This window comes from Ahaetulla prasina, chromosome 15, assembly GCF_028640845.1.
Source record: "Ahaetulla prasina isolate Xishuangbanna chromosome 15, ASM2864084v1, whole genome shotgun sequence".
Classification (NCBI taxonomy): Eukaryota; Metazoa; Chordata; class Lepidosauria; order Squamata; family Colubridae; genus Ahaetulla; species Ahaetulla prasina.
The window spans coordinates 11,131,097-11,157,975 of NC_080553.1; the positions used below are offsets into that span (position 1 = coordinate 11,131,097).

The 26,879-nt window shown below is 47.1% G+C and overlaps 4 protein-coding genes across 5 annotated transcripts in view; 1 reads left to right on the plus strand and 3 right to left on the minus strand.

The window, feature by feature from the left end:
* Positions 1–2,283: 2,283 nt before the first annotated feature.
* On the minus strand, positions 2,284–5,899 carry LOC131185759 (testis-specific serine/threonine-protein kinase 1-like). The gene has a single exon (XM_058158597.1). It carries the CDS (start codon positions 5,366–5,368, stop codon positions 4,208–4,210), a length of 1,161 nt encoding a protein of 386 aa, XP_058014580.1. The 5' UTR covers positions 5,369–5,899; the 3' UTR covers positions 2,284–4,207.
* A 4,450-nt stretch (positions 5,900–10,349) lies between these two features.
* Positions 10,350–11,376, minus strand: LOC131185760 (testis-specific serine/threonine-protein kinase 1-like). Its single transcript, XM_058158598.1, has one exon. The coding sequence runs from the start codon at positions 11,364–11,366 to the stop codon at positions 10,350–10,352; it is 1,017 nt and encodes a 338-aa protein (XP_058014581.1). The 5' UTR covers positions 11,367–11,376.
* Positions 11,377–18,118: 6,742 nt separating this feature from the next.
* On the minus strand, positions 18,119–19,147 carry LOC131185851 (testis-specific serine/threonine-protein kinase 1-like). The gene has a single exon (XM_058158782.1). It carries the CDS (start codon positions 18,962–18,964, stop codon positions 18,119–18,121), a length of 846 nt encoding a protein of 281 aa, XP_058014765.1. The 5' UTR covers positions 18,965–19,147.
* A 3,212-nt stretch (positions 19,148–22,359) lies between these two features.
* The window catches only part of DGCR2 (DiGeorge syndrome critical region gene 2), a 67,205-nt gene continuing 62,685 nt past the window's right edge, over positions 22,360–26,879 (plus strand). For both annotated transcript variants that reach the window (XM_058158328.1, XM_058158329.1), the window contains exon 1: positions 22,360–22,696. In XM_058158328.1, coding sequence (XP_058014311.1) covers positions 22,618–22,696 — 79 coding nt within the window. In that variant the 5' untranslated portion in view covers positions 22,360–22,617. The remainder of the gene's footprint in view (positions 22,697–26,879) is intronic.

The window sequence follows — 26,879 nt, forward strand, 5'->3', positions numbered from 1 at the left end:
GAAAAGAAAAGGAAGGAAAGAAAGAAAGAGGGGAGAGAGAAAAAGAAAGGGGAGAAAGAGTAGGGGAGAGAAGGGGGAAAAAAGAAATGGAGGAGAAAGAAAAAGAATGAGAGGGGAGAGAAGGAGAGAAAAAGAAAGAGTGGGAGAAAGAGAAAGAAAAGTGGGGGAGAAAGAGGGGGGGGGGAAGAGAGAGAACGAACAAACTAGTTTCCAGGTAGGGGTGTTGTATGCTGCTGCCTTGGCAATCCCATGGCCTGGTGCAGCTGGCAACGTATCCACACCTGGTTAAGCTTGGTAGCAGGTTCTTGGCTTAGAGACTGACCAAAGGCCTGCAATATTTCTCTTGGCCTGGGAGCTGAGAAAGAATTTGCTTTATAGAAAGCAAAGGTATCAAGATTCCTTCATTCCTCTCCTACAGAGATCCTGAGAGGCTTGCTTGCGCCTCGAAAGTGGGGGATAGCTCTGGTTTCTTAACCTTACGGGCTCTAAAACATGGGTCGGAATCCTGTTGATCAGGTCTATCTTGTGTTGAGAAGGCTTATCGGTGTCTGCCTGTATTTGGATCCAGTCCAGCCTTAAACAAAAATAATAATAAAAAAGGATATTTAAAGCCGGGCAAGATTTCTGAAAGTCTGCTAAAAAAGTTTCAAAGCCAAATTGAGATACTGAAAAAGGGGCAGCAATTATTGAAGATTGACCCCAGCAAGGGGAGGGGGGGACGGATGACACGTACTAAAAACTCCTATAGTCCAGTTGGTGAAAAACGCAAGCAAGGTGGAACTCTTGCAGCTATCGTTGCCATTCCAGGAGACTCCCGTCCTTTGGCTTTGAATAATTTGTTTATTCTCCTCCTTACGAGATTAGAGCGTTTTTATGTCTGCCTCTTAAAAAATAAGAAATCGAACTTCTTCGATGGAAGGACCGAGAATAAACACCTACGTATAAAGCTGCCTTTTTGTTCTGACCTAAGCTTCCTTAGAAATTAAACAGCACAAACGTTGTCCCTGCAAACCTCTTTAATTCGTACGTAAATTACTTTCGTTTTACAGTCCGCAAGGCTTGATAAGCAGTCTTGCAGAGGAAGGTTATCAACCCTCACCTATCTCACGTGGAACGGTGCCAGAGAGCTAGTTTCCAGACGCAGGGCAAAGCCAAACTTGGCACAGAGTCACAAAAAGACGCTTCAAATCTTGAATCGGCCAGATGAACTAATTGCTTCCTGCAAAAGCTCATGTCCCGTTCGCTTCTCTTTTATGTCTTATGGGAGGGGCCAATCATCTCCAAGCCTTACTCCCAAGTCGACCCTGTTTCCTTAATTGTTCCTATCTCCTGGCAGCTCTGCGCATGTGCACACTGGGAACAGGCTCACGCTGTTCTTCTGCCTCACTGATGTCAGACTCCGGAGGCAGCAAAGAACTACCACATGGCCTTGGCCCCCGCTCTGCCTCCAACTCAGAGCCTTCCCCAGACTCCAGGACTGGCCCACATTCCTCCCCAATCTCCTCACTGTCCGAATCTGCTGCCAGCTCTGCTGGCTGCTGGTGGGCCACAATACTTTTAACATACTCCGTTTTTGGACGGGGCCGATATTCTAGGGATGAGAACAACTAACGCTATACTGAATAAATTCCACATTTTAATTTTTGAGTTGTTGCTTTGTGATATTTTGCTCTGATGGGCAAAGATCTCTTAGGGGGCGTCTTCAGGTTACAGTAAATATAAAACAGCAGAAAAGAATTGTGAGCTGTTGTAGATTTGATCAGGGCTTGGATAAGTTCGTTAATATAACAAATTAAAACAGGAGTCGCACAATGTCCCCGTTTGACTCTTGGTTGAAGCATACAAAGACAACACTCTGCATTAAAATTACGAACGGCAGATTGCACACCTATCCTTCGTACGTTTTAACTCCAGATTGTCGTATTTTCCTGGAAGCCAATCTGCGTGAATTTAGTCGATCCCCCGCTCTTGTGGCACACAAACTCCGGCAGCTAGGGATTGGGATAGATCCCTTTCGAACGTCTGTCTGTTCAGGTAGTCCTCAACTTAACCAATAGTTTGTTTGGTGACCATTTGAATGACGCTGAAAAAAAATGACTTGTTTTTCACACTTATGACTGTTGCCGCGTTCATCATGGTCATGGGATCAACATTCAGACACTTGGCCACTGATTCGATATTTATGACAGCTGCGGTGTGCTGGGGTCATGTTATTCCCTTTGGCGGCCTTCTGACAAGCAAAGTTAATGGAGAAGCCAGATTCACTTAACGGCCGTCTTACTAACTTAACAACTGCAGCAAGGAAGGTCATAAAATGGAGCCAAACTCACTGAACAGCTGTTGCCTGGCAACAGAAATGTTGGGCTCAATTGGTGGTCATAAATCAAGGACTACTCAAGTAGTCCCAGAATTAAGATTGTAAGTCATTGTGATTGTAAGCCAAGGCCTCATGTGACCAGACCCCCTTTTTTTTATGGGGACATTTTTTTGCAGCATGCATTAAGCAACGACTTTGGCCGTTAAGTGAACCATTTTCCCCAATGGTTGGTGGTGGTTATTTTTTTGCTAGAAACTGGAAGGAATTCTATGCAATTGCTGTTAGAGGTCACAGGATCATGTCTCTTTTGTGAATGGGGCTTTCAAAGTGGGTAAAGTGTATTTCAATCAGAATAGAACTGGAAGGAACCTTGGAGGTCTTCTAGTCCAACCCCCTGCTCTGTTGTGGTCTGTCAGCAGCCTACGGAGTTGGCAACGGAGTCGGACAGCGATGAGGCTGAGGTGAGGCCAGGGCCATCGGGAAGTGAGGTGCGGACTCCAGAGCCTCCAGAGACTGAGAGTAGTGAGGCAGAGGAACAGGAGGAGCCTGTTCCTAATGCACGCATGAGAAGAGCTGCAAAGGCAAGAGCAGCTCAAGCAAAGAGGACAACTCAGGAATAGGGCCAAGAGATGATTGGCCGTAAGGCTTAAAATAGACCACCACTGGCGTTTTGGCCTTTGCCGGAAAACAACGTTGTAGCTGCGTCTTCTGCTTCATCTGCGTCTTTGTTTATGCGGCTTCTGGACGAAGGGCCTTTGGTAGTTTGCCTAATTGGACTAAGGTTTGTTAGATAACTGAGGAATTTGTGTTGGGAGGCATTTGTTTTACTTTGAGTTGAACGACGCTGGGAATGAAGTAATTCCCAGCTATTCGAATAAAGTTTGTTTGTTTCTCCACGGACTAAGTTTATTACTATCTACTTGGGTCTGGGTCACAACATGCTCAAGCAGGAGACCCTATACCAGTGAGGGTGAACTTTTCGGCACTGAGTGCCCAAACCGGAATGTGCATGCATGTGCTGGAGCACCGGAAACCTGAAGACCAGCTGGCCAGCTAGTCTTTGGGTTTCCAGCACTCCGGTGCACGCGAAACATGCCCGCCGGAAACCCCAAGACCAGGTGCCGGCACGTGCATGCACCCGGCTAGCTGGTGTTCGGGTTTCCGGTGCTCCGGTACACGTGAAGATCAGCTGGCGCGCCGGAAATCAGAAAACCAGCTGGCAACAGCACACATGTGCAGCCTGCCACACGTGTCGTAGGTTCGCCATCACGGCCGTATACCATTTCAGATAGGTGTCTGTCCAATCTCTTCTTAAAAACCTCCAGTGACGGAGCACCTAAAAATACCATGGCCAATTCTCCTCGGGCCAACTCGCCGCAGGACCAGAGTTACACTAAATATCGAAGAAATGGGACTATAGAATCATTAAAGCAAGGATGGCAAAGGAGGGACAAAATGAAATGTGAATGACGAACATTAAAATATGTTTTAATATATATATATATTTTAAATGTTAAATTGAATTATTGAATTATCCTCTGGCGAGTTAGCCGCGGAGAGTTGGCCACGGAGAGTTGTCCCATTCCTGGAGTTGAACCACATCTTCCTGCCTTTCTGCATGTCTGGGTAAGATTCATCCGTAGTTGCCAGCTACAGCCCAGCGTTTTTATCCATTTAAAAAAATATTTAATAAAACGGCCTTTTAGCCTACAATAAGGTGCTGATTCAGAAAGACTCGTTCAGTATGCGGCCTTTAGTTTCAGATCGCGTCCTCCGGTTTAGCTCCTATCTTTATTCCACACACCGCTCTCTCCAGTCGGTTAGCTAGGCTACCTCTTATGCGAGGGGTCTTGCTGCTTTGGGGTGAGGGCGTCTGTCGAAGGAAGAACGTCAAAGGTTCCTTTCAAACTCTTCTGCAATCTTCTCCTCTTCTTCGTCGCGCTTGTCTCCTTCGATGACTTCCTCCACTTCTTCAACCGCTTCCAGCCGAGGAGCCACGGTGGAGGCGATGGTCTGTTTCGATTCGCTTTTGGGGTTCTTCTCCCGTTCGGATCGGTGCTCCGTCTTTTGCTCGGCCGTGCTCCGCGAGCTCTCTCCGTTCTTTCCGATGGACGTGGCCGACAGCGCTTTGATTTTGCCGGGCTGCATCCATATGTGACTTAAAACCTCTTCGATGCGCAACCGTCGGGACACGTCGGGTTGAAGCATGCGATAAATGAGATCTTTGCATTCGATGGTCAGGTTTTTGGATTTGGGGAAATGCACCCTGTGCTCCTTCTGCAACCGTAACATTTTCCGGATGTTTGAGTCGTCGTAAGGCATGGAGCCGCAGACCATGATGTAGAGGATAACACCCAGACTCCACATGTCGTAAATTTTGGGCTCGTAAGGGATTCCCTGCAGGACCTCCGGGGCGGCGTAAGCAGCGGAACCGCAGAATGTTTTGCTGTAAATAACTTTGCCGTCTTCGTCCCGAACCAGGCGTTTGGCGAAACCAAAGTCTGAAAGTTTAATGTGGTAATCTTTGTCGAGTAGAAGATTTTCGCATTTCAAATCCCGGTGCACGATATCGCTGTCGTGGCAATATTTAATGGCGGTGCACAGTTGACGGAACATCTTGCGAGCGATGTCTTCGGGCATCTCCCCTTTCAGCTTGATGAATTCCAGCAAGTCGCCCTGGATGCCGAGCTCCATCACGATGTAGACTTTGCCATTGGAGGTCTCGAAGATCTCGTAGGTTTTGATGATGGAGTGGTGGTTAACTTTGGCCAAGATGTCAATTTCTCTCGGCAGGAACCGCTCCAGGAAATCTGGAGGCGCTTTCTTCCGGTCGATGATTTTGATCGCTACATCGAACTTCAGCCGTTCCGAGTAGGCAGATTTCACTTTGGCGTAGGATCCTTCCCCTAAATTCCCGCCCATGATGTAGCCTCTCTTTTTAAGGATAGCAGCATCGTCCATGATGCTGTAGGCCGTGGTTATGAGAAGTTTGGTCACATGGTTGACGTATGCGTTCAGCCATTTAGTGTCTGTTCCATGGCGTGTGGTCATCGGGGGATGATCCGTTTCCTGCTGTGGAAGCTCTTAGAGGCTGATTGGAATGGAACCTTGGGCATTGTTTAAAAGATGCTGTTTCCATGTGACCTCATAAAGCCGAGAGAAATACTGGGCAAATGGATCTTCATTGCCTGGAGCCAGGGAACCTCCAAGCCAATGGCAAGAGCATTCTTGTTCGGCCTCATTGGGACGAGGGGATAGAAGCGGGACTCATGAGATTTCCAGATGACGCCAAGCTGGCAGGAATCGCCAATAGTCCAGAAAATAGTCTCAAGATCCAGAAGGATCTCGGCAGGCTTGAACAGCAGGTCCTATCTAACAAAATGAAATTCAGTGTAGAGAAAAGTAAGGTTTTACACTGAGGCAAGAAAAACCAAACGCACAGGTATTGTTGTGACCCAGGCCCAGGTAGGTAGTAATAAACTTAGTCCGTGGAGAAACAAACAAACTTTATTCAAACAGCTGGGAATTACTTCATTCCCAGTGTCGTTCAACTCAAAGTAAAACAAATGCCTCCCAACACAAATTCCTCAGTTATCTAACAAACCTTAGTCCAATTAGGCAAACTACCAAAGGCCCTTCGTCCAGAAGCCGCAAAAACAAAGACGTAGACGAAGCAGAAGATGCAGCTACAACGTTGTTTTCCGGCAAAGCTCAAACGCCGGTGCTGGTCTCCAAAGCACCTGAGGGCAGGACAAGAAGTAACGGATGGAAACTAATCAAGGAGAGAAACAACCTAGAACTAAGGAGAAATTTCCTGACAGTGAGAACAATTAATCAGTGGAACAACTTGCCTCCAGAAGTTGTGGCTGCTCTAACACTGGAAGTTTTTAAGAAGATGTTGGATAACCATTTGTCTGAAGTGGTGTAGGGTTTCCTGCCTGAGCAGGGGGTTGGACTAGAAGGCCTCCAAGGTCCCTTCCAACAGTTATTTGGTTATAGCCTGTTATAGTTACAGCAGAGAGAAATACTGGGTGAATTGGGCTCCACTGCTGGGACCCATATAACCTCCCAAGCCCATGGCAGGGGCACTGTTGCTCGGCCTCATTGAGATAAACCATCTTTAAATGTTCACAGAGTTTTTAAAGATCTCATTCTATGCTTTGTTGCTTGCTTTTAAAATTCTGCTGAGAATTTAAAACAGCACTGCAACGACCTGTGTGAAAATATCTGGAATTTCCTGCAAATTGGCTTTTTAAAGTTTACTGTTTAATTGGTTGGTTTATAATGATGTGGAGCTCGGTGGCTAAGATGCTGAACTTGTCGATTGAAAGGTCGGCAGTTCAGAGGTTCGAATCCCTAGTGCCGCGTACCGGAGTGAGCTCCCGTGACTTGTCCCAGCTTCTGCCAACCTAGCAGTTTGAAAGCAGGTAAAAAATGCAAATAGAAAAACAGGGACCACCTTTGGTGGGAAGGTAACAACGTTCTGTGCGCCTTTGGCATTGAGTCATGCCGGCCACATGACCATGGAGGCTGTCTTCGGACAGTGCTGGCTCTTCGTCTTCGAAACAGAGATGAGCACCGCCCCTTAGAGTCGAGAACGACTAGCTCATATGTGCGAGGGGAACCTTTACCTTTACCTTAGTTGCTCACATTCTGAATTACCTTCTCAAGATTTAATTTAGCTTGCTTGTAAATTCTGAGAAGAATTGATGAAATATGTCCAAGATAAACACTAATCTTCATTGTTAAGTTATTCTGAAATAACACAACAGATTTTAAAATTCTCTCGAATTTGTGACAAACATTAACAACAGAACAGCATGACAGGTAGAAGGGACCTTGGAGGTCTTCTAGTCCAGAGGCCTCCAACTTTCGCAACTTTAAGACTCATGGACTTCAACTCCCAGATTCTGGGAGTTGAAGTCCACGAGTCTTAAAGTTGCCAAGGTTGGAACCCCTGTAATCTAGTCCAACCCTGTGCTCAAGCAGGGAATCCTCTAGAATACCATTTCATCACTTGTTATCTTTAAGCAACTTTTGTTCTTTTAGGTGAAGATGAAAGAAATACATTATCCTCATTGAGTTACTTTTTCCAAGGGTCTCTGCTTTCATTAAAATTGCAAATAAATCTTGCCTGGGGTTTTTTTTTTGGGGGGGGGGGAAGGGGCAGATTCAATGGTGGGCTTCCAATATTCTTACCACCAGTTCATCGCACATACACTCAATTCACACGCATGCGCCCGGTCTTCTGCGCATGCGCTTTGCTTGCCTGCGTGCATGCGTGCCTTCTGCGCATGCACTTTGCATGCGCGCGTGCCTTCTATGTATGTGCCTGGCCTCGAAAACGTGGTTAAATAGGATGGCATTACGTCCGGGCGGGTGGTCAGGCCCACCCAAAGTCGCCGCTACCTGTTCGCCGAACTGGTACGAACCGGCTGAAGTCCACCACTGGATGGATTGCATGAGCCATGAACCCACACAAATAAAAGTATAAAAGGAATTTTTTTTATGTGCATCGTTGGGACTGCCATTATGGGAGATGACCACGAATTCGGATGATTTTGAAAGAGGAGTAGATCAGCGGGTCAGCCTCCAATGGACATCAGCATTCATGGTTCTGGGCTATCTCCAGGATCACAAGGAACATCTTTTAAATGCCGAATAACACTGAAGGAGAAAGATTAGCTTGCAATGTGCGTGAACTTTCAAACTGCATCTGATCAGCCAGACTGTTATGCAAGTAGTCCTTGACTTGTAACAGTTCATTTAGTGGCCAAAGTTACAATGGCATTGAAAAAGCTCGCCTCACTCGCACGCGCCACCTACGTGCATGCACAGGGCCTTCCGCACATGCGCAGAGCGTCAAAAACGTGGATAAATGGGGTGTGATTACGTCTGGGCGTGTGGGCAAAGCCTCCCGCAGTCGCCCCTACTGGTTCGCTAGAACCGGATAGAACCGGCTGAATTCCACTACTGGGACTTAACGACCATTTTTCGCCCTTGCGAGACTTTCTCCTTAAATGAGAATAAACAAACTTCACTTATATTGCATACATTTAAAATTTCTCGGGACTTGCGTCATCTTGCGTGGCATCGTGTCTTCACAAATTGCCTTTCAGTTTTGCCAAAATCATCTTTCTGACATCAACTTCATTTCCCCTTTGCTCAGCCCTGAATTTCTCCAGGCAACGGAGCCACTGTTCAAATTAGCAACATGCTGTTTGGAAGGAACGGGTACCTAATCCAGTTCTTCCCAAACTGACCCCTTTAAAAGTCTCTGGAGATTCTCAGTCACCCAGGTCATGGTGGTCCCAAAAGTGCTTTTTTCAAAAAAGGCAACTGGACTTCCTTGGGTTTTTTTTTTCCTCTTGAAAAAGGTTTCACTTCTCATCCGAGAAGCTTCTTCAGTTCTGACTGTATGGTGGAGGATGGAAGGACTCTCAGAGGGAGTGCTAACAACCGGATGACCGCAAAGAATATAAAGTCATCCATCCTCCACTGTTCAGTCAGAATTGAAGAAGCTTCTCGGATGAGAAGTGAAATGTCTTGAAGAAAAAACAAGGAAAGCTCAGTTTTTTGAATAAACACCTCTGGGACGACCAGTTTAAAACTTGTGGACTTCAAACTCCCAAAACCCCCAAGCTGGATGCTTTTCCTTATTCTCTTTATACTAGCTTAGGTATCTCTTTGGCTTCCCATATTTCTATTGAATTCTGAGACAAGACATCATTATCACCATAGGAGTATTAGTTATATTTGCTACCTTGGCTTATCTATTAAAAAGGCAGGATAAGAATATAATAACGATCATGAGCAAAGAAGCACGGGTAGCCAGAGAGCTGTTGACTGATAATGAGGAAGAGGGGGAGGGATGAGGAGGAAGAGGAAGAGAAGGAGATGGAGAAGGAGGAGAAGGACTAAGAAGAGAAGGAGAAAGAAGATGAGATGGAGGAGGAGAAGGACTAAGAAGAGGAAGAGGAGGAGGAGATGGAGAAGGAGGAGAAAGGAGAGGAAGAGGAGGAGGGGAAAGATGAGCAGAAGGACTAAGAAGAGAAGGAGAAAGAAGAGATGAGGAGAAGGGCTAAAGAGAAGGAGGAGAAAGATGAGGAAGAGATGGAGGAGGACTAAGAAGAGGAGGAGGAGATGGGGAAGGAGGAGAAAGACTAAAAAGAAGGAGGAGATAGAGGAGAGGATGAGAAGGAAGGAGGAGGAGCAGAAGGACTAAGAAGAGGAGGAGGAGAAAGATGAGAGGGAGAGGGACTAAGTGGAGGAGGAGGAGGAGGAATTGTATAATGGCCTGCTAATGGAGTCAAAAAACGAGCAGGGTACCAAACATTTCCAGAAACCAGACTGGGAAATTAAAACTCAGGACCATCACATTTTTCTGTAAGGAAGCAACCAATGAAGTCTCCAAGGAGCCAAGCTGGACTCGAGGGAGGCGTGACCATTTTACGTTTTAAAACAAGCACGCAGAGGCCATTTACGTACCTCAAGGCTTTTTTTGGGTGGGGGCTGTTGAAAGAAGCTGCTACATGAAAGGTGTAAACCCTCCCACCCCCCCAAAAAAATAAAGAGCACAAGACATTGGCCGATGCTATAACAAGATGGGTCTTCAGGCTCACAGATGTGATACAGTAGATTTTTATGGCAGCATAAACACCAGTTACGAATTTTAGAGAGACCACGGTCCAGATTGCTCCCGTCCCGTCCCCCGCTATTTCCAATCCATGGGTCTGTCTATAATCTTCCCTAGGGAGAAAAGATTTAACCGAGGAGGAAACTCATTCTGATTTTGTGCAAGTAAGAAATATAGAAATACAGAGATGTTACGAGGTCCTGGATCTTTCCAAAATAACGTGAAAGGGCTCCAAACATTCCTGTTGCCCCATCCAACCCTTTGTCTCTCTCTTTTTTTTTTTCAAAACTGTCCAGGACGTAGCCCTTTAAAAGAAATAAATTGAACTTGGAAATCTTTTTTTTTTTTTGGGAGGTGGGGGGGAGGGGAGAGATAACTCGAGTGGACGTCTTCCTTTCAAAGGGAAGTCCTTTGCATCTGGTCAGAGATATTGTCTAGATTCTCCAGATCCTCGTGTCGTATTTCTTGTTTCACTTGTTCGTTATCCGAAGGCTGCGAAATGCTTTCCTTGCCGAAGAGGGATCGGATCTGGTTCTGATGTTGCGAGCTCTCGCCCGATTTGGTCAGCATGGAGTCCGAAGCGGCTTTGGGTTCCTGCATCCAGACGTGCATCAAAACCTCATCGATGCACAGCCGTCGAGTCACGTCAGGCTGGAGCATGTGGTAGATGAGGTCCTTGCATTCCACCGAGAGGATTTTGGACCGGGGAAAATGGACTCTGTGCTCCTTCTGTAGCTTGAGCATTTTTTTAATGTTGGACTCGTCGTAAGGCATGGAGCCGCAAACCATGATGAACAAGACGACGCCCATGCTCCAGATGTCGTAAATCTTGGGCTGGTAGGGGATGCCCTGGAGCACTTCGGGAGACGCGTAGGCGGCAGACCCGCAGAAGGTTTTGCTAAGAATGACCCGCCCGTCGTCGTCCCGAGACAGGCGTTTGGAGAAGCCAAAATCCGTCAATTTGATGTTGTATTCTTTATCCAGGAGCAAGTTCTCACATTTCAAGTCCCGGTGGACGATGTCCAACTCGTGGCAGTATTTAATGGCACTGGCTAATTGGTTGAACATCTTACGGGCAATCTCTTCGGGAATGGCTCCTTTCTTCTTGATAAACTCCAACAGGTCTCCTTGGACCCCGAGTTCGGTGACGATGTACACTTTCCCTTCGGAGGTCTCGAAGATTTCGTAGGTCTTGACAATGGCGTGATGCTTCACCCTGGCCAACATCTCAATCTCTCGTGGGAGAAACCTCTCCAAGAAGTCTCGGGGAGCTTTCTTCTTATCGATGATCTTGACTGCCACGTTACACTTCAACCGTTCTGAATAAGCGGATTTCACTTTTGCGTACGAACCTTCTCCGAGGTTGATACCCATAATGTAGCCTCTCTTTTTAAGGACCTCGGCGTCATCCATCGTCTCTGGAGGCAACCCTGAGCTTCAAGTTGACCGGGCATAACCTACCCTCAGCTGCCCCCTTTCCGTCCAGATTTCTATATGTTTCAGAATGGTGTTTCTCTCCTTAAGTTGAAGGCAGCAGAATTCTTAACCTCCTTCCGTGATGTCACAAAGCCAAGCCACGTTTGGTCCTGACTGAAGATAAACTAGTCAGCTTGGGAGCAAAACGAGAAGACCCTACATCATGGTGACATGGTGGAGAAGGGATGAACTTCCTAAGAGGATCAGACAAGGGTATGTACCAGATTAACAGATTAACAGAGTTGGAAGGGACCTTGCAGGTCATCTAATCCAACCCCCTGCCCAAGCAGGAGACCCTACATCTGCCTCTACCTAGGATTGAACTCACAACCTCCTGATTGTCCACAGACACATTGATCTCCTTTTGCTGTTCTCGGTCGTCTGCATCCCCAAACTTTTGTTTTAGAACTCTAGAGTTGGGGAGGACCAAACTGGGTAACCGATCCAACATAATCTTACTTTTCTTTGGGTGTTTTTTTTAAAAAAAACATTTTAGGACACGTTGATATCAAGATAGGGCATGGCATTGGTTTGATCTGAAAAAGACCAAAGCATCTGTCGTGTCCCACTCCCCCTCCGACGACCGGGTCTAGGAAGTCCGTATCAAGCGTGGCAACGAAGCCTCTGCAGCTTTGCCAAATCCCTTCTAGGTTTCTCAGGGCAGGCAGGAGTCCAAGTTGTGACTTCAGCAAACTAGATGAGACTTTGCTTGACTCAAGGTTGGAATGCCAAAAGCAGGTCCTTTATATAGGCTGTGGGGTGTGGCTTCATGACTCAGCATTTATCCAGGCCTGCCCCTCCCTTCCTTCTGCTGGCGTCACCTCTCAGATCTCCGGAAGCGAGGATCCTCCCACTTTGAATTGTCTTCTGCTGTTTGAGAAAGGGAGGGGTCAGAAGGAATAGGCCCGAGTAATTCCAATCCGTGGCTGACTTCCTCTGATGGCTGAGCCAAAGGAACACACGCCTGTATGAGTGAGGTTTGTTTGTTCATTCCTGACATCCTGTCCGGGCATGGGGTCAGGACTGGGGGCTGGAGGCATGACAGGCCATTCATCTTCATTATCAGACTCGGAGTCTGATAGCAGGCCCGGGAGGAGACGGGAGGGGCCCGGCTGAGGAGAGGAGGGAGGACGAGGCACAACAGCATCTGTTCCTGCTGGCAGATATAAGGAAGGATGGCACAGATACATCTTCACTTGAGTTTTAGAAACTGGAACCCAAATTGAGCTGAGAGCTATATTTAGTTTAAACCAAGGGGTGTCCAAACTTGGCAACTTTAAGACTTGTGGACTTCAACTCAGAGCAAAGCTGGCTGAGGAATTCTGGGAGTTGAAGTCCATGAGTCTTAAAAGTTGCCAAGTTTGGACACCCCTTGGTTTAAAGCATCGCATTCAAAGAACTAGAGGGAGTGATGTAAGGAAGTCAGATTCAGATTAATAAAGAGTTGGAAGGGACCTTGTAGGTCATCTAATCCAACCCCCCAACCCCGCCCAAGCAGGAGACCCTACACTGTTTCTGACAGATGGCAGTCCAGTCTCTTCTTGAAAGCTTCCAGAGATGAAGCTCCCACAACTTCTGAAGGCAACTTCTGTTCCATTGCTTGATTGCTCTCTGTCAGAAAATTTCTCCTCATTTCCAGGTTAAATCTCTCCTTGTTCAGTTTCCATCCATTATTCCTTGTGTGGCCTTCAGGTGCTTTGGAAAATATCTTGACCCCCACCTCTCTGTGGCAGCCCCTCAAATATTGGAAGGCTGTTATCCTGTCTCCCCTGGTCCTTCTCTTCACTAGACTAGCCATGCCCAGTTCCTGCAACCGTTCATCGTATGCTTTAGCCTCCAGTCCCCTAATCATCTTGGTTGCTCTTCTCTGCACTCTTTCTAGAGTCTCAACATCTTGTTTATAGTGTGGTGACCAAACCTGGATGCAATGTTCTAGGTATGGTCTTACTAAGGCTTTATAGTGTGTATATGTGTAGGATAACAAATAGTAACACAAAAACGAGGGCCACAAAACACAAAAGAATTGAAATATTTCGATACTGCGTGTCTCTGGAGATTCTCAGTCATCCAAGTCACAGTTGTCCCAAAGGTCCTTTTTCAAGAGGCAACTGAACTTTAAAAAATGTCTTTGAAGAAGCTTCTTGGATGAGAAGCGAAATGTCTTCAAGGAAAAACAAAGAAAGTCCAGTTGCCTCTTGAAAAAAGCACCTTTGGGCCATTTTGATAGTACTTACAACATGGAATAGATTTTAAAGCTTTTTTAAAATAGATAGATGATATGTAACTGATGCGGTGGCTTAGTGGGTAAGACGCTGAGCTTGTTGATTGAAAGGTTGGCAGTTCAGCAGTTCGAATCCCTAGTGCCGCGTAACGGGGTGAGCTCCCGTTACCTGTCCCAGCAGTTCTGCCAACCTAGCAGTTCGAAAGCACATAAAAAATGCAAGTAGAAAAATAGAGGCCACTTTTGGTGGGAAGGTAGCATCGTTCTGTGCGCCTTTGGCATTGAGTGATGCTGGCCACATGACCACGGAGACATCTTCGGACAGCGCTGGCTCTTCAGCTTTGAAACGGAGATGAGCACTGTCCCGTAGAGTCGGGAATGACTAGCACATATGTGCGAGGGGAACCTTTTTATGTAACTGAGCTTGGAAAATGGGAAATCTACCCATTTCCACTTTTTTAAAAAAAGTTTTAATGACTGTCTATATTTTGTTTCTCTGGTGGTCCTCAGTTAACCCAGTCTTTCAGAGCTCAGTTAATTTTTTTCCCCTCTATCATTTGGCTCATTTAGGTTCTTTTTATGGAGGTTGTGCAAATGCTCACAACCTTATAAATTCCACTGGTAAATTACACTGGGGAATTTTGCTGAATTGAAGAAGAGAGTTTGAATCCAAAAAGAATCTGTAAAATCACCCAAAATTTGCTGTGGAGAGAACTGTCCATGGTTCTGACTTCATATTCTCAACCAAGCTTTTATAAACCCAGTAAGAATTTATATACCGTATGAACGAAATGTATGAATATAAGGTCAATTACGGTAGGAACTTAAGGCTTGGTCAATATTTTACGAGGTTAATAGGTCTTCGTTTTTCCACATCACTTTTGTCACAAACACAGTTCAGCGCCTCCTTCCCTTATGACTACAATTGGGACCAGAATTCCAAGGTGGTCTCGCTTAACAAAGAATCTTGGACCTTATGTTGACCTTTTTACCATGGTTGTTAAGGGAATCCCTCCACTTAAGTGAGTCATGTGCAGAGGTGGGTTTCACATAATTTTTCCGCCGGTTCGCCGCGCACCGAAAATGTGAACATGGGTGCATAGTCTTCAGTGCATGTGCTTTGCTCTCATGCGCAGCTTGCGCGCATGCATGTGGCTTAGAAAATGTAGCTAAATGGGACAGCATAGCGCCTGGGTGAGTGGGTGGGCAGGCTCGCCCACCCACAGGTTCGCCCAAACTGGTCCGAGCCGGTTGAATACCGCCACTGGTCACGTGGTTATTAGGGAATCTGGTGTCCCCTATTGACTTTGTGTCAGGATCCTGCCAGAAAAAAAAGAAGGATGAAAGAGGGAAGAAGTGTTGTGAACCAAGCCCAAGTAGGTAGTAGGAAACTCAGTCAGTGTAAAAACAAACAAATTTTATTCGAACAGCTGAGAATTACTTCATTCTCAGCGTAGTCCAACTAAATTAAAGCAAATTCCTCCCAACACAATTCCTCAGTCCTATCGCAAAACTTGGTCCAATTAGGCAAACTGCCAAAGGCCTTTCTTGGCAAAATTTCAGAAGACACCGATACAAAACAAATGCAACAAGGCAAAGCTATCAACGTTGTTTTCCGGCAAAGAGCCCAAACGCCGTTGCTGGTCTTTTTAAGCCTTGTGGGAGGGGCCAATCATCTCTTGGCCCTATTCCCGAGTCGTCCTCTTTGCTTGAGCTGCTCTTGCCTTCTGGCAGCTCTTCTCATGCATGCATTAGGAACAGGCTCCTCCTGTTCCTCTGCCTCACTACTGTCAGCCTCTGGAGGTTCCAGAGTCCACACCTCATTCCCCGATGACCCCGGCCCCACTTCTGCCTCCGATGCAGAGCCTCATCCAGGCCTTTCCCAGCCTCCAGGGCTGGCCCGTGTTCTTCCTCAGTCTCATTGCTGTTTGACTCCATTGCCAGCTTGGAGGCTGCTGGTGGACCACAACAAGAAGGAGGGGGAAGGATGAGAGAGCAATAAAGCTTTATGTGTACATGATAGGAAATCAGGATGGGAGGAATGACAGGTGATAAGAACCAGAACAGCCGGATCCTGTTTGTACTTGCATCTCATGAGAAATATGCAAATTACCCCTGAACATCTTGGCATTTTCAAAACATCTTGGCGAGCTCCAGTTGGCTGGAAAAATACTGATCATGGGGGGAGGGATGGACCGGGGGCAAACCTACACCTTATTTTTATATCTAACAAGCGCAGTAGATTTCAGAGCTGGCTTGACTGTAGTGCAACCAACATCCTTAGTAAAAGAACTCTTTGCTTTAGCCAAATGGGAGTCGAGGGTCTTTCTTTTCTAAGGCATCAGATCGGGCCAGGTCTGACACTGATGAGGTAACAAACGCTCCATCATCATCATCAAATCCATGCCCATTGACAAGAATCCAAATTTCAATCGTAGGGGTGCCGTAATGTTTGTATGTGTGAAAACTGGCCATCGGAACTTGAAAAGTGTGTGAAAAGTGGTCGTAAGAATTCCCCCCCCAAGCGTTGTAACTTTTGAACGGCCGCTAAACCGATGGTTGTAAGTTGAAGGACTTCCTGGAGAATGCAGGAACAAAAACCCGTACTAGCCCTGATAGTTTTCTTTCCTTAAGATCCCTTTCAAGGAGAATACACCCAGTTGGAACCAAAGTTGCATAGCAATGAGGCACACAGCCCATCTCCTTGAGGGTACATCAAAGCTTTGATAAACAAACCTGTGAGGGGAACGATTCTTTTTTAGGGAAAGCAACCATTTCAGCTAGGAGGTGTCTCTGAGAGCTCCTGGGAGGAGAGCTTTGAAATGTCCACCTGTCTTAGATAATGAGGAACATTTGCTCTGCCTCTGCAGGGAGATGCTTAAATCTCTCCCGTTAAAGGTGACATTTCTTCTCCATTAAGTTTTGCAAAATTATTCGGAAGGGACCTTAGATTAAAAGGAGGGCCGTCATAAACCCAGCTGCAGACATGCACGCCACTGGAGTGATTTATCGTGGATTTTGGGGTTCTCCAAAAAGCAGTCGGCAACAAGGAGAATCGTCACTCGTGTGGTATGCAAACTTGAGAAGACTCAACCTTCTAAATTCCTCTCCAGCAAAGTCTTTCCTCTCCCACAGTCTTTCAAGATAGTTCACAATGACCGACCTTTATCAGGCTTGGAGAGTGGCCAGGCCGATATCTTTCAGACTCCACACTGTAACAGACAGTACTTGGCAAGAATGCAGGAACTGATCTTCGCCCAAATGAACTAATTGGCTCCTGCAAACTCCCCTCCCCTTCACTCATCTTTATTCCCTATGGGAAGGGCCATTCACCATCCATCTGTGGCTTTACTTCTGAGTCGACCCTTGTTCCTTAGCTATTCCCTTCTCCTGGCAGTGGATTAGTACCTCACTTGATCTTGATTGTATCCCTCTGTTAATGCAATTTAGGATCGCATTGTCTTTTTTGACTGCCGCCGTACACTGCTGGCTCATATTTAGCTGGTTGTCCACTAAGACTCCAAAATCCCTCTCACAGTCACTGCTATTAAGCCAGGTTTCACCCAGTCTCTAGGTGTACTTTTGGTTTTTCTTGCCTAACACTTTACTTTTCTCTACACTGAATTTCATTTTGTTAGATAAGGCCCAGTGTTCAAGTCCATCTGGATCTTGAGCCTATCGTCTAGGGGTTGGCTATTCCTGCCAGTTTAGCATCATCTGAAAATTTGGTAAGTTCCCCTTCTATTCCCTCATCCCTCAGGCCCAGTGTCCAAGTCTGTTAGTAATGTTGAACGTTCACTAAACGAACATTTGTAAGTCCAGGACTACCTATGCACCAGTGGTGGGATTCAAATCTTTTTTACTACCGGTTCTGTGGTTATGGCTTGATGGGCCTAGCAGGGGAAGGATACTGTAAAATCTCCATTCCAACCCCACTCCAGGGGAAGGATACTGCAAAATCCCCATTCCCTCCCTACTCCAGGGGAAGGATACTGCAAAATCTCCATTCCCACCCCACTCTAGGGGAAGGATACTGTAAAATCTCCATTCCAACCCCACTCCAGGGGAAGGATACTGCAAAATCCCCATTCCCTCCCTACTCCAGGGGAAGGATACTGCAAAATCTCCATTCCCACCCCACTCTAGGGGAAGGATACTGTAAAATCTCCATTTCCTCCCGATCAGCTGGAACTCGGGAGGTAGAGAATAGATGGGGGTGGGGCCAGCCAGAAGTGGCATTTACCGGTTGGCCGAACTCCTCAAAATTTCCTCTACCGGTTCTCCAGAACTGGTCAGAACCTGCTGAAATACCACCTCTGCTGTGCGCATAAAATAAAGAGAGAAAAGGATGTAATAAGGAGAATAACCGCCAGGGCCGCTGAAGGAAAAAGATTTGTCGGGTTTACTGCATTCTGCAAAGCGATAAGTATTCCGGATAACATTTTAGGTTTGCATTTTACCAATCTGGCTAATCTCGCAATTTGAAGGGTTTCAGGTGTTTGCCTTGCACCCAAGGGTGGTTCAGAACTTCTTCGACCCGTAGTCGGTGAGAGACATCCGGCTGGAGCATGTGGAAAATGAGATCTTTGCATTCCAGGCTCAGAAATTCGGGGAACAGGATCCGGTGCTCCTTTTGCAGACGGAGCATCCGTTTGACGTTCGAATCGTCGTACGGCATGAACCCGGAGACCATGACGTAGAGGATCACCCCTAAGCTCCACATGTCGTAAACTTTGGGGTGATAAGGAATCCCCTGGATGACCTCCGGAGCGGCGTAAGCCGCCGAGCCGCAGAACGTCTCGCTGGGTAAGATTTTCCCGTTCCCGTCTCGGAAACACCGCTTGGAGAAGCCGAAATCCGACAGCTTGACGTTCATGTCCTTGTCGAGCAGGATATTGTCGCACTTCAGGTCGCGGTGGACCACGTCTAAGTCGTGGCAGTATTTGACGGCGCAACACAGCTGGCGGAACATCCGGCAGGCCACTTCCTCGGGCAGTCCCCGGTTGCTCTTAATAAACTCTAATAAATCCCCCTGGACACCAAGTTCCATCACGATGTAGACTTTCCCAGCCGTCTCGAAAATCTCGTAGATTTTGATGATGGAGCAGTGGTTCACGGTCGACAAGATCTCCAGCTCCCGTGGGAGAAATTTCTCCAGGAACTCGTTGGGAACTTTCCTCCTGTCGGTGATCTTCACTGCCACATTGATTTTCAGGCGCTCCGAGTAAGCCGATTTCACTTTGGCGAAGGAGCTCTCGCCCAAGATGCTCCCCAAAATATAACCTTTTTTCTTAAGCACAGCAGCATCGTCCATGATGCCAAGGGTGGGGCGTGCCAACCTCCCATTGGAACTGTCATTTAGTGGCACATTCCTTGAGGTGGGGAGAGGGCCACCTGACCAAGGGCTCCAGGCTAGGCTGGGCTTAGGTGTTTTGAAGAGCTGAGGTCATCAGCTGACATCATAAGGGCCACACTGGAGGGGATGTTATTAAGGGGCTTGGAGAGGGGGAGGCACACAAGGTTGGCACGTGGCCGTCCACGAAACAAGTGGAACCCACAGCCTTGTGAGTAGAACGGTTGCTGGAATTGGAGATGTCTAGTTTAATGAAAACAGGTGGCTTAGTGGGTAAGACACTGAGCTTGTCGATCGAAAGGTCAGCAGTTCAGCGGTTCGAATCCCTAATGCCGCGTAACGGGGTGAGCTCCCGCGACTTGTCCCAGCTTCTGCCAACCTAGCAATTCAAAAGCACGTAAAAGCAAGTACAAAAATAGGGAACGCTGTTCCATGTGCCTTTGGCGTTGAGCCATGCCGGCCACATGACCACAGAGACGTCTTCGGACAGCGCTGGCTCTTCAGCTTTGAAACGGAGATGAGCACCGTCCCCTAGAGTCGGGAACGACTAGCACATATGTGTGAGGGGAACCTTTACCTTTTAGTTCAATGAAAAGAAGGACTGTGGGGGTGGTGTGTGACAGGATAGCCGTCTTCCAGTATTTGAGGGGCTCCCCCAAAGAAGAGGGATGGTGGTGGTAAACCTATTTTCCAAAGTCCGAGAAGGCAGGACAAGAAGCAATGGAGACTAACCAAGGAGAGAAGCAACCTGGAATTAACGAGAAACTTCCTAACTGTGAGGACAATTAACCAGTGGAACGGCTTGCCTCCAGAAGTTGTGCGTGCTCCAACGCTGGAGGTTTTTAAGAAAAGATTGGACAGGCACCGGTTATAGAGTCTCCTGCTTGAAAAAGAGGGTTGGACTAGAAGACCTCAAAGGTCCAGCTCTATTTTGATTGATTGAACCTATGTTCCCATAATATTCCTGCAAGTGAGTGCCAGAAAAAGGCTGGCTTTGTCTTTTTGGTCAATCTACATTTAACCGGAGATAAGACACTTATTATAATTATAGTGTGCTGTTCCAGAGGAGAGTTGGACAACCTATTCTCCAAAGAGACTGGACAGCCATTTCTTCGGGATGGTTTAGTGTCCCCTGTTCAAGCAGGGGGTTAGACTAGAAGACCTCCAAGGTCCCTTCCAACTCGGGTCATGAAACGTCTGCAAGAAAACCACCAAGCCTCAGAGAGCACCAAGATTCTCATGGTACAAACCTGAGCTATCCATATTCTCTTCTATCAACATCAAGGTAATTTTATTGTTAGAAGAGTGAGAATCTCAGCAGCGGAAGAGAAACCGAGACCTCAGAATGTTAATGACTGAAAACGAAATTTGTTTTAACAAGGATACAGCGAAACAAAACATTTCGTGAGAAAGAGGAATAAAATTCCAACCGTGGCATAATTTGTTTCACACTCATTAATCCAGAGTTCTGGAAACTTGGTGAATTGCTTTAAAACACTAGAGAGAGAAATACGGTGTAAAAACAGGTGGGAAAACAGTGGCATTTCTGTTACTTTTTCTTTTTTTCCAAAGGAGCTAATTTATATCATGTTTCCTTACTAGAGAAAAAGAAGAGATTCCCCAAGCCCAATTCCATCAAATAAGAAATACGCTAGGAAGAGGAAAAAACACTTAATTTTTTCCCCCCTGGTGGGAAAGGAACCAATAAAAATATTTAAGGAGAGATGACTGCTCGGGAATTGGGCAGGGAAATAAATATAAGAATAAACATTATTAATGAAATAACCTTAATACATGATTTGGATTAAATCCAAATTAAATCCAATTAAAATTCAGGCATTTCCTTCATCACTTTGTTGACAAAGTAGTCTTCGACTTGCAACCATCCGTTTAGTGACTGGCCAATGTTACAATGACACTGAAAAAAAGTGATTTCTATCTGTTTTTCACACCTACGACTTCCATTGCGACATTGCCCCGGTCACATGATCAAAATTTGGACGCTTGGCAACTATTTATACTGCTCATATTTATGACGGTCACAGTGTCATCGGGGGGAGTAGTGCCGCGGCCTAGAGATGGAGCTTTCGCCTCACAATCAGGAGGCTGCGAGTTCGATCCTAGGTAGAGGCAGATATTTCTCTCTCTGGGCACGATGAGAATATATCTGTTGAACAAAATTCCGCATTGGCGTTAGGAAGGGCATCCGGCCAGTAAACACTCAGTTCCATTCGTTTGGCCAGACTCCACCCCGCAAGGGATTATGGGGTCGTTAAATGAAGACTATGACAGTGTAATGGGGGGATGTCACGCGATCCCCTTGGGCGACCCTCCTGACAGGAAAGCGGGATTCACTTAACAACCACTTTAACCAGTTAGTAATGTAACTTGTGGAATCGACTCAAAGCGATTCCCTCCACTTCTTAAGCGATTCTCTGCACTGTCAACAGAGGTCGTAAAACGGGGCAAAACTCAACCGCCGTCTCGCTTAGCAACAGAAAATGTCAGGCTCAACTATGGTCCAGTTGGGAAGCATTAGAGACCCCCTCTTGGAAATACGGGATCGGAACCTAACCTAGGCAGCTTTATTTATTTTTATTTTTTTCCCCTGTAAAAAATTTTTTTTTTTCTTTTCAAAATATAAAACATTCCACCTTTCCTGAAGCAGTGCGTCGTCTGGGTACAAATATCTCTGCGCAGCCATCTTCAGCATTTACAACATTGTTCCACATTAACGCCTAGGGCAGCTTTCTTTCTTTTCTTCTTTCTTTCTTTCTTTCTTTCTTTCTTTCTTTCTTTCTTTCTTTCTTTCTTTCTTATTTATTTATTTTGTCAAATACATATTAAATAATATATTTTGTTGTTAGTTGCGAAGTCGTGTCCGACCCATCGCGACCCCATGGACAACATAATATATATATATAATATAATATATAATTTTTATATAATTATATAATATATAATATATATTAATATAAATAAGCAGAAATTGAAAACATAAAATGAATACAACTAAAGGGAACATTAGGACAGGAACGGTAGGCCCGCTGGTGCTCTTATGCTCTTTATTATTAGGCTAGTTTTCATCCCGGCACGACCGACGGAGGGAAGTCCTCGTTCTAACGACCCCAGGATTTCCCTCGCCTTGCGCTGTTACGACGGAGGAGGAGGGAGAGAGAGAGGGGGGGGGAGCGGCTTCGATGACCACGCCCACCGCCGCTGTTGCTGCTGCTGCGCGCGCCGCCTCCTCCGCCACGCGCCTATGCAAATGTAACCCCGCCCTACTCCTGGCTTGCTCCTCCTCCCCCGGAGGCCGCCGATTGGCCGCGCGGCCGAGGGGGCGTGGCGCGGCGGCCGGGAGCGGCGGGGCGATGCGTCCGCCATCTTGCGAGCGGAGCTGCGGGCGGGCGGACCCCCCTCAGCGAGGCGGCGGCTGAAGAAGCGTCTGAGGAGGAAGGAGGAGGAGGAGGCGGCCTGGCGGGCTCCCGGAGGCGGCGTGGCGTCGTCGTCGTCGTTGTTATCGGCGGCCCTCTCCCTTTGTCTTCTCCCACCCCCCGCCCCGTCCCGCGGGGTTGATGTGGCTGCGCTGGGGGAGGAGGATGAACGGAGGATAAATGGTGCCCAAGGCGGACAGCGGCACCTTCCTCCTCCTCTTCCTCCTCGTGCTCAGCATCACCGAGCCGCTGCGGCCAGGTACGGTCGGTGCGGGTTGGGGGGGGGGAAGAAGGGAGGAGGAGAACTACATCGCCCATCATCCCCAGCTCCCCCTCCCCCCAGCTGGCCTTTCCTTGAAGGACGCCCGCCCACCCCAGCCGCCTCCCCTGAGGGGCTTTTGGGTGTTGGGGACCCCAGACGCTCCCTCAGCCGCTTTGTACTACGTTGCCCATCATCCTCGGCTCTCAAGGCTGGCCTTTCCATGAAGGACCCACCCCCTTTTGGATCTGTCCCATCATCCCCAGCCGCTCCCCTGAGGGGCTTTCGGGTCTTGGGGACCCCAGGCGCTCTCTCCTCCCCTTCCAGCCCACTTTGCACTACATTGCCCATCATCCTCGGCTCTCAAGGGAGGCCAGCTGGCCTTTCCACCACCTTTGGATCTGTCCTATAATCCCCAGCCGCTCCCCTGAGGGGCTTTTGGTTGCTGGAGACCCCAGACGTGCTCTCCTGCCCCACCCAGGCCACTTTGTACTACGTTGCCCATAAGCCACCCGCCCCTGCCCTTCAGATGGATCCTTGCTCCTATCACCCTCTTGAGAGTTAGGACTGTCTCATAATCTCTAACTGCTCTCCTGAAGGGCTTTTGGGTGTTGGGGACCCCAACTGTGCTCTCCTCCCTCCCTCCCCATCCCACTTTGTACTACATTGCCCATAAGCCACCCCCCTGCCCTTCAGATGGATCCTTGCTCCTGTCACCCTCTTGAGAGTTAGAACTACATTGCCCATGCGCCCAAGGTCCTCCAGTTTTGTTGGTCCTTGCTTCCAGTCCTCCCACAATCCCCACAACTTTGGGGGGGGCTTCCAGTTTTGGGGACCCCAAATGTTTTTTCCTCCCGCACCCCACTTTGTATTACATTGCCCATAAGCCACCCCCTGCCCTTTGGATGGATCCTTCCTCCTATCGCCCTCTCTATAGAGACATAGGACTACATTGCCCATGCGCCCAAGGTCCTTCAGCTTCCTTGGTCCCTGCTCCCAGTGCCTCCCAGCATTCCACTGGGGGGCTTTTGCACAGCTGTTTTCTCCCTCTCCTCCCCCCCCACTTTGTATTACATTGCTCATAAGCCACCCTCCTGCCCTTCAAATGGATCCTTGCTCCTATCACCCTCTAGAGAGTTAGGACTACATTGACCATGCACCCAAAGTCCCCCAGCTTCCTTGGTCCTTGCTTCTCCTCCCAGCTTCCATCCCATTGAACCTCCCCACCCCACATTTATCTTCCCCCCCCTTGGATAAGACAAGGATCCCACTGGAAGGATCTAGACTACCTTGTTGGGGAAGGGTCTTCTTCATAGAGACTTCAGGATGATGGGGACACGTTGGGATGAGAAGATTGCCTGGAATCCAGTGGATTCTGTAAGCACTTGAGTTTGGAGGACTTCCTTTGGGAGCATTTTTGAGGTGATCACTTTTGGGGGTGACCCCACTCTTAGAAGTGGGATGATGGGATGGTAAAGAAGTTTATTTTAGTACTATGGGGCCTGCACCAAGTAGCAATGGGATTGTTGTCTTCTACAAGGACCATATGAATAAATATCCAGAACTTTTTGCTGATCTTCTGGGAAATCCTGCCTTGTGTTTCCATAGCGTGGTTATCCCGGCTCGCAAACAATTTTTGCAGCTTGGTTTTTGCACAACCTGTTAAGTTTTGGGTTGGGTTTTGTTTTGTTTAGGTAGCAAAGCAAATTGTGTAAAGCCGGAATCGTTTGGTGTGTTGTGCAAGGTTAGAAAATGTATTAATTCACTAAGCAGATTAAGGGTATGCAGGCCAGCCCTTGTGTATTTGGATTAAGGGGGCTGTCTTTAACCCTTTTCATCGTTTCCCAGCAACTGTTGAAGTAAATTTTAAATATTTGGGCGATGGGGTTGTCCCAGTTGGCTTGAAACACCGAAGCAGATATTCTCATTTTAAGAATAGGAGCTGTTTGTGACACCGTAGAAAGTATTGAGCGTTGCTTACTGGGGAAAGACAGCTGGATTGTGCATCAAAGCTTTAGCAATGTGGGTGTGTTCCTGGGTTATTCAAAACCTTATCATTTGAGGCATTAGCATGTTTGAATCAGTCCTGCATCTATGAATCTTCCAAATAATTGGGTTTGCTTATTACTGAAACAATAGATGTGGTTTGCTATCTGCAATGTTTGGAAAGGAGTCCTTGAAAAGAAAATGTCTCCTTTTTAAAAAAAAACAAACAAACATAGGAAAAGGGGAAAGATTATCTAAGGATTTTGAATATGTCGGATTGGAACGTGTACCGAGAAATGTCAGCTTTCAACTGCCCGGATGAAAATCGTTTTAGAAATTCAGTCCTTGGGCCATAAAAATGGGCGAAGAGTTTTTATGTAACGTAGGAAAAAAAAAAAGAGAGAGAGAAGTTGATCTGGAAGATTTACAGTTCTTAAAGAAAAGGAGAACTGAAATAACATTCAGGAAAAAGAATAGAGAAGTCTTGGGAATGATTTGGAGGGCTTTGGGGACTGTTTAAAAACAAAACTTTCCAGAAGTGTCCTTGAGTTAGGGGGAGAGCAAAGCAGCAACAAGTTCCTTAAGTTTTTTGTTGCAGTGTTTAACTTTCTGTTATCTTTTGGCTGCCACAAGTTTCTGAGTGATTTCATTTTGAGTGATTTCTTATTGACCCCTCAGGCCAAAAGAAAATTAAAAAAAAAATTGACCTCACAGGGAGAAATGAGCCATATGTTTCCCCTGTGTGTGTGTGTGTGTGTGTAGGTCATACTAACCCTCCTGGAAGAAGGTGTTCCTGTTCCTGATATGTTGAGGGGCGAGAGAGTCCAGAAAGCTTGTAATGATTTGTAATGATTTGTCCTCAAGCTGAGTCTCTCCAGCCAACCATTTGTGTAAAGTCTCTGGGTGGCTTATGAGGATTAAAACAACAATATGAACAGTGTGGGAGAACACATGCAGTGCTGTGTTGAATGGGGGGGGGGGTAGGGGGGAACATAATTATGAACAACAGTGTAGACAAATTCAGTGGCGGCTTCATTTAATGCCCTGTTTCTAGTGCTTTAGGAAAGGTTTCGGAGCTCTCTTGAAGAACGGTAGGATCAGACCTGTATGAATACAGGGACGGGGTTAGTATTACTCTAGAGCTGGAGTTCCAACCAACCTTGGCAACTTTAAGACTGGTGGACTTCAATTCCCCTCAATTCTCCAGCCATTCTTGGTGTTGAAGTCCATAGGTCTTAAAGTGGGCAAAGTTGGAACAACCGTGCTCTAGAACAGGGGTCTCCAATCTTGACAACTTTAAGACTGGTGGATTTCAACTCCCAGAATTCCTCAGCCAGCAAATTCTGGGAGCTGAAGTCCACAAGTCTTAAAGTTGCTAAGGTTGGACATCCCTGCTCGAGAATCATGATGGCGAACCTATGGCGTGCGTTCCGGAAGTGGCACTTAGAGCCATCTCTCTGGGCACACGAGCTGTCGTCCGTTGCTCTTCCGGGTTATGGCGCGCCAGCCAGCTGTCTTCACGCACGCGGGAATGCTGGAAACTGGAAGATCAGCTGCCCGGTGCGTATGCGCACGCAGGGAAGGTGGTCTTCCAGTTTCCAGCACACGCATGTGCAGCAGCCACCTGGTCTTCTGCTTTCTGGGCCAAATGTGTGCGCAGTGACCAGCTGGCCGGTATGCGTGTGTGCTGGAAACTGGAAGATCACCTTCCCAGCGTGTGCATGCGCACCGGCCAGCTGCTCTTCTGGTTTTCCGGCACGCACGCGCTCCCGTTTAGGCACTCAGTGCCGAAAAGTTTCGCCAACACTGCTTTAGAAGGTGGGCACTGTGGCAGAGAACTAATCGATAACGGTCCCTCAAAATTTTGGGTCAGATCATACCATCAATAAAAAAGTCTCGAAGAGAAATTCTGCAAAAATGCAGGTTGGAAGAAAAAAATGGACTTAAGGAATAGAATCTCAGTCTTCCTGTCTTCACCACTACACACCAGGGAGACCGGCTTAGTTATGTACTGAGCTTCTAAGAGGATTAGAACTTGGGCCCGTCTGTTCCCAGGCCAACATCATCATCATCATCATCATCATCATCATCATCACCATCATTGGATCATTCTGTGTCTTATGTTAAGAGGGACTAGTTGAAAGTCATCTAGGGCAGGGGTCTCCAACCTTGGCAACTTGAAGACTTGTGGACTTCA